Here is a 7,239-nt window from a genome sequence, read left to right as displayed (position 1 = left end):
AGCTGTCTTTCAATCGACAATGGATGGCAAAAGGCATAGAACTATTTATAGCTGTCTTTCAATCGACAATGGTGTCACTTAAAAAAAAAAGCAAAATAATTCATCTTAACAAGAAAATCTTTAACCTCTTTATAAGGAATAAAAAATATAAGATTCTCATAATATCATTGAAATATTCATTCATATTATTATTTTATTATAACACTTTTGAATTTGATTGACATACCAATATAAAATAGTGCCAAATTCTGACAATTATAATAGTAAAATTATTAAATTCAAGAAATCTATTCCACAGTTTCATGATAAATACCATTCATCTCACTTAACTTTTCAACACAACACACACACACAACAATGGGAAAATTCACTTCCTACTTCCTTCTTTTTTCCCTCTTTTTCTCCAACTTTATTGCTTCAAGCCTTGGAAAAAAGCAAAGTGAAGTTCTTGGAAAATTTTACAAGGCAAAGCAGGATTCAGCCTTTGGGAAGAATTACTATAAGGCGGCAGCCGTTGAAAATGTAGAATTGGACAAAGTTATTCATCCACAGGAGGGATTAAAAGAAAAAGATTGGATCAAGAAACTGCCTGGACAACCACCAGTAAAGTTCCAACAATATGGTGGCTATGTTACTGTCGATGAATCTGCTGGCCGTGCTTTATACTATTACTTCACTGAAGCTGAGAATTCCAAGTCATTGCCTTTGCTTCTCTGGCTTAATGGAGGTAAATACAAGCAGCAATTGTCTATATTTATTTAGCATCCTGTTTGAAAGTTATTTTTTTGTGTTTGATAAAAAAAAAAGGGGAAAGGACACTACATTACTCCACCTGTCTAAAATTTTATGGTTTTTAGATCTTCATTTTAACACATAAAGATCAGAAAAAGGGATTTTCTTCTGGATCTATATAGTTTTGATATAAACCTTTTGTTATTTTCTTGTGTTTGATCAAAAAGGGGAAAAGGAATACTACAATTAGTCCACCCTAATCTTTGTAAAATTTTATGGTTTTTTTATGACAGATCTTCATTTTACCACATAAGAGATCTGAAAAATATACAGAAACACTTCAAAAATTAGTTCTGATTATGAAACTATACTGCAGGTCCTGGATGTTCATCTATTGCATATGGGGCCATGGAGGAGGTTGGTCCATTTAGAGCTAATAGTGATGGGAAAACGTTACATAGGAATCATTATGCATGGAATCTTGGTAAAAAGAAAATTCTCTTTTTTGTGTAACATAATTTCCTATTAATGTTTGAATGAACACTTCTCAACTCGGAATACTAATTTTCTCCTATTGAATTATAGTTGCCAATGTGTTGTTTTTGGAGTGTCCTGCTGGAGTAGGATTTTCATATACAAATACAAGCAGTGACCTCAATAAAACTGGAGATAGTAGAACTGTTAATGATAATGTTGTGTTTTTACTCAATTGGCTCGAGAGATTTCCCGAGTACAAGAACAGAGATTTTTACATTTCTGGTGAGAGTTATGCTGGACATTATGTTCCTCAATTGGCACATGCAATTCTTCAGCATAACAAGCTATCAAACAAGACTCTTATCAATCTCAAAGGAATAATTGTAAGTAATCTCTAATTTAACCGGTCTGTTACAACATGTTAAATTACACTAACAATGTTAAATTGTTGTATCTACAAATTCCAGATTGGGAACGCAGTGATCAATGATGACACAGACATCATAGGAACGTACGAATTCTATGCATCTCATGCTCTAATTTCCGATGAAACGTTCCTTGACATCAAAAAATATTGTTTCGACTATAACTACAATAAGAGCAACTGCAATGAAGCAGTTGCAGTTTCAAACAACAATTTGAATCATATTGACATTTACAACATTTATTCCCCCCTTTGCAAGGATGGAAATCTCACGAAATACCCGAAAGTACCATCAGTAAGTGGGACAACTCTGCATTTTCCCTTATTATTACCAATATCCACATCCTATCCCGTATAAAAGAAACATAGATTTGAGTTAATGAGCTATTTTGATGCAGCCATTAGTGTTTGAGCCCTGCTCCGACCAGTACGTTCATGCTTATCTGAACAGGCGGGATGTTCAAGATGCACTCCATGCCAATGTTACGAACATCAAATATGATTGGGAATCTTGCAGGTTATTAGCAACCCCAACACCTTAATCCCATCAGCAAATACAAACAGTTAAATGCACACAAATCCTCAACATTTTTATTCAATGCTCATAATTCTTTTTCTATTTCAGTGATCCACTCTTTCACAACTGGAAAGACAGCCCGGCAACTATAATTCCTCTCCTCACAGAGTCTTTGGAAAACGGTGTTCGAGTTTGGATTTTCAGGTAATTTTATTCCCCATTATACTAGTACCTTTTTTTCATTTTGATCATCTTATATATAGACCACAAAATATTTGTATATACAGTGGTGATATAGATGGAGCAGTTCCTGTAACATCTACGAAGAAATCCATAAAAGCAATGAACCTTATAATTGATCAACCATGGCGCTCTTGGTTATCTGGAGGAGAGGTAAAATCGTAAAAATACAAACATTGATCATCAAATTAAACAACTATTGCTTCTCACCATAAAACTTGATTCTATATTTCATTGATTTCTCAATGAAATGAAATTAACAATTTTGTTTGGATATTTATGTTGCAGATTGGAGGATATGTTGAGACATATAAAGGAGGTCTAACATTTGCAACAGTAAGAGGCGCGGGACATGAAGTTCCAAGCTACCAACCTGCTAGAGCCCTTTCCCTTATTTCTCACTTCCTTTCGGGCACACTACTCCCTGGAAATCATTAATCTAGCACATCCTTTATTTATTTATGTAATGAAGAATTATGGACATCGTTAATCTATAGCACATCCTTTATTTATGTATTGAAGAATCATTTTATGAGAGCTTTCTTAGACAAAGTTTAATATATAATGCTATGATCTATATATCTTATGACATATCTATCTTTCTCTCTTTATTTTTCGCTTTTCTTTTGGAACCTGTGAATCAATGTGTTAGGCAAATCGCAGCGACAAAAGCAATATATAAAGCATTAATTAGAAATGTTAATCAATGGTGTCAATTTCATGTTTAGCAAAATCAGGGCATATCAAATTGAAAGTAGAACTACAAAACATGTATTAATAGAATATGGAGATGCAACAATTTATAATAGCAGAAGAATCAAATGAATAAGTAAAACCAAGTAGAAGGAAAGCAAAGAGCAAAAAAGTTCTTTCTCACTTGCTTTAATAGAGAATTAGTTATTTGTAATTTACTTGCAAATGCTAGGTACATTTTCAAAGTATTTTCTTAAAGGCGTGTGTTGAACTTTTTGAACATGTTGAAAAAGTTTAATTGACATCAGCTAGAACTTGTGCTCCTCTCTTCTCTTCCTCCTTCCATTTCCCCAAAAATTGTGAAAAATTTGTTCCTACATTACATAATTTGTAGTGAAGTCGAAAAGATATGACAACACTCGTAGCAAGTCCACCCATCATAAACTCCTGCTGATTGGCCGGAATTTGTTCCAAATTTATGATACAATTTATTCTAAACTCCTAGCCATGGCAGGCCCATCCATCATAAGTACTCGTGATGATCTGTCACAATATGTCTGTAACAAACCCAATAACTAGACCGACACAATTCAAACTCAAAATAACCTATAGATATATTTCACTAATTCGTAATTGGAATTACAAAGGAATTAAGAACTAAAAGGGAAATTGAAGAACACGAGTAGAAGAAAAGGATGAGAAGCAGAACTCATAGAAAGGGGATGAGAGGACTAGACATTTTTCTCAACAATTTGCATCCTCCCTAAATCACATATCACTACTCTTTTTGATGGAACCATTTCATGCCCACTACTCAATTCGGATCCCAAATTAACCTGGCTCTATTGCTCGTTCTCTGCCCAATAGCTCTTATCAGCCCAATAACTACTTGTGTGGCCTTGGTATCCACATTAGGCTGAACTTGGTTCATAACAATGTATTTACTTGACATACAATTATACGATCATTTGGCAAACTCAGATTCAAATCATCACCCAATATATTCATTGTTTCTTGCTTTGTGAGGGATTGACTTCCGTGGTATATCTGCTTATTTGTAATTATTTGACGAGAGATAACTAAAATTGCCTTCCACCCTTATTATTAAGTTTCATTGATTTATTTTGCCAATTTCATGTTATCATAATTAACTAGAAGAAGATTAGAAAAAAAACTCAAAGCGAAGTGAATGGATGGAGGAATTTCTAATATCAATGAGAATATGAGATATTCAATATTACTATTACTACTTCGTTATAACAATTTTTTAATTATAGCCCCTGACAAATTCAAATTCTGTTACACTAAAATTATATTTGGTAAAAATCAAAACTAATCCTTATCTTAATTAAGTAACTGCCAACTTTTTACGGTTAAAATAGTAAAATTATTAAGTTCAAGAAATCACAACTATATTTGGCATAATGCATAATAAAGCAAAGTAATATTGTATTCCCACTAACATATCCAAATTGATTTGGCTTCCAAAATATATTACAATCAAATGAAATCTCATAATCACACATTTTCTTGATAATTGCCTTTTCTAATGAACTGCTCACAATTAATTTGGGATAATTTCCTATATTTATTAATAACCACAAGTTACAACGGTGTTCAGAATAACAATTAGAAAATAATACAAATGAGTCTAAATTAAGATATGAAGTCCCATCAGCAGAATCTGTAAGAAACAGAAAAAGAGAAATTAGGTAAAGAAGAGAGAAGAACAAGAAAAATAATCGAGAGAAGAAACATGAAGGGCGTGATTGTACCACAGTTCGTTCACACCATAGCTTAACTGAATACCATAGCTTCACTAATTCAGTTATAGGCTAATTTGTTCAATCAATCTGTAGTGTTGGCCTTAAAAAAACTAATTTGGGCGTTCACTCATTATATTTTAATTGTCACTGTTTATTTAATAAGTAACCAATTCATAATACCTTCATTTCATTTAACTTTTCAACACAAGGCACAAAACAATTGTTTCGTAAAAATTAATTAAGAAATTAACCTAGAAATTATGATGAAAGAAAAATGAAAATCATTTATCAAGAGATTGATAATTTGATAATTTTGCCACAAATAGTGTGATGCTTCAAGAGTTATGTACTTTTTATATTTGAGTATTGCAAAGGAAAAGGCAAAAAGTTCAATTAACATTTATGAGGAACTTCATATTTTAATATAGTATTGATTATTTATAATAATAAGAATTATTTCAAGTTATAAAACATTAATTATGTGTTTTCAATACATTGTCTTGGATCTTAATGTAAAAACTATATTTATTAATTTGATGATTTGAGTAGTTTCAATTAAAGTTCTAAAATATTTTTATTAAAAAATAAGTAGTTTATATTTCTTTCTTTCTGTTAGTTAAATTTTACATTTCTTAGTAATCTTAATATTGTTTCTAAAAAGAAATTCATCATTACAATTTCTTGGGACTCTTTGGAAATCTAAATCATATATAAGTTATAACTATACCATTCACAGAAGCTCCATTCACAATACACCCTTAAAATGTATGAATTTGGAATATATAATAATATTTGATAGGGTAATATACTATGATATTTTAAAACTTAAAATAGTTATTTATATAAAATAATTTTGACTATCAAGTGAAAGTAAAAAAATAAATATTAAAAGTGTTATTCTTATTTATATAGGTCATACCAAATAGATTTTCTCTCAATTGTCAATGCAGATAGGACTTAAAAGAATTCAATTATTTCAATCTATTAAAAAACTTTGATTAACATAATTATTTAATATGCTATCACTAAAAAGAGTATAATAATCATCTGATAAATTAACAAAAAATTCTTAAACCATTTGTACTTTCTATAGTAAGGAGTACTAGTTAGCAAATCCAGACATTATCATTGAGATATTCATTTCTATTACCAATATATTAGAACAGTTTTTGAATTATAATTACCTGATTGACATATCATAATTAAATTATAAAATTGAGGAAAGGATCCCCTCTAGTATATTTTTCTCCTATATTTGTTTAGAATGGTAAAAATAATTGACAATATCTATTCGTTTCATTTATGTTGAAAAATGTAAAGGCTAAACACATAACGGGTCCAGCAAATTAGCCACATTTTTTTTAATTTGATACTTTATCTAAAGTTTATTTCAATTAGACACTTCAATATTATTAAAAAATATTCATTAAACACAAATAAGTTGTGTGGCGCATGTGCAACATACTTTTCCGAAAAAATAAAAAACATATTTCTTTTAATGTTTTTTCTGTCTTCATTTCCGTTTATCTCTTCTCACCATTAATACCACCACCATTCACCGCCATCACTGTCACCACCGACCTTCCCTGTTCCTTCATGCATTTGAATCCTCGAGAATTCAGCAGAGAATTAAGAAGAAATTAGCAAAACTAAACAAGTTGACATAAATCAAAATTTACATTTTCAAGTTCAATTGTATTTATTTTTATTGTTATCTGAAATCCCTGAATCATGAAATACAATTTGAGTCAATTTAGTTTAATTAAAAAAAAAAGGAAATAGACTCAAATGATTGAATTTTGGAAAAAGCTCATTTATGTCATCTGCTTAAAGTTTGACTTATCTATGTCATTTTCGTTTGGAAAAAAAACTCATTCGTGCCATTATTAATTATTTGAAAAAAGTTTTGGTTTCGCAAAATATTTTTTTACTCATGGTCAATTACAATTCAGTCATGTCATTGATTAAATCACTTTTTTTAAAATAAAAAGGCTCAAATATCCTATCGAACTTTGTGAAAAGGTTCATCTATATCATACATTAAAAGTTTGGCTCATTTATGTCATTTCAGTTAACAAATAATGGCATGGATGAACTTTTTCTCAAACGAAAATGACATGGATGAACAAAACTTTTAACATAAATCATAAGTGAACATTTTTTTTCTCAAAATTTGATAAAAATATTTGAGCCTTTTCGTATAAAAAAAAATAACTATCAAGAGCTTCATAATATAAAATAATGATAAAATTAGATAATGGTATCTAACATAAAAACCACTGGTCTAACATACATGAAAACAAACAGGCATGGACTAAAGCCATACATCTAGAGTATTTTGTAACAAAATATAGAGAAAACAGATAGACATATCTCTGAATTATTTAAAA

General features: G+C 30.3%; 1 protein-coding gene across 1 annotated transcript; it reads left to right on the top strand.

The window, feature by feature from the left end:
• Window positions 1-342: 342 nt before the first annotated feature.
• On the top strand, window positions 343-2,868 carry LOC125872666 (serine carboxypeptidase-like 40). Its single transcript, XM_049553430.1, has 8 exons — window positions 343-727; window positions 1,109-1,216; window positions 1,318-1,592; window positions 1,677-1,928; window positions 2,032-2,150; window positions 2,259-2,354; window positions 2,438-2,543; window positions 2,679-2,868. The coding sequence occupies exons 1-8, from the start codon at window positions 358-360 to the stop codon at window positions 2,826-2,828; spliced, it is 1,476 nt and encodes a 491-aa protein (XP_049409387.1). The 5' UTR covers window positions 343-357; the 3' UTR covers window positions 2,829-2,868.
• Window positions 2,869-7,239: the final 4,371 nt, after the last annotated feature.

The sequence above is a fragment of the Solanum stenotomum genome, chromosome 1 (assembly GCF_019186545.1).
Source record: "Solanum stenotomum isolate F172 chromosome 1, ASM1918654v1, whole genome shotgun sequence".
NCBI classification, from domain to species: domain Eukaryota; kingdom Viridiplantae; phylum Streptophyta; class Magnoliopsida; order Solanales; family Solanaceae; genus Solanum; species Solanum stenotomum.
This window is presented reverse-complemented; position numbering and strand designations above follow the sequence as displayed.

Bases quoted from the DNA above. Each gene is read 5' to 3' on its own strand.
- LOC125872666 (XM_049553430.1), top strand. From the start codon at position 358: ATGGGAAAATTCACTTCCTACTTCCTTCTTTTTTCCCTCTTTTTCTCC. The intron at 2,151-2,258 runs GTTATTAGCAAC...TTTCTATTTCAG, and splicing joins TATGATTGGGAATCTTGCAG to TGATCCACTCTTTCACAACT. The intron at 2,544-2,678 runs GTAAAATCGTAA...TTTATGTTGCAG, and splicing joins CTTGGTTATCTGGAGGAGAG to ATTGGAGGATATGTTGAGAC.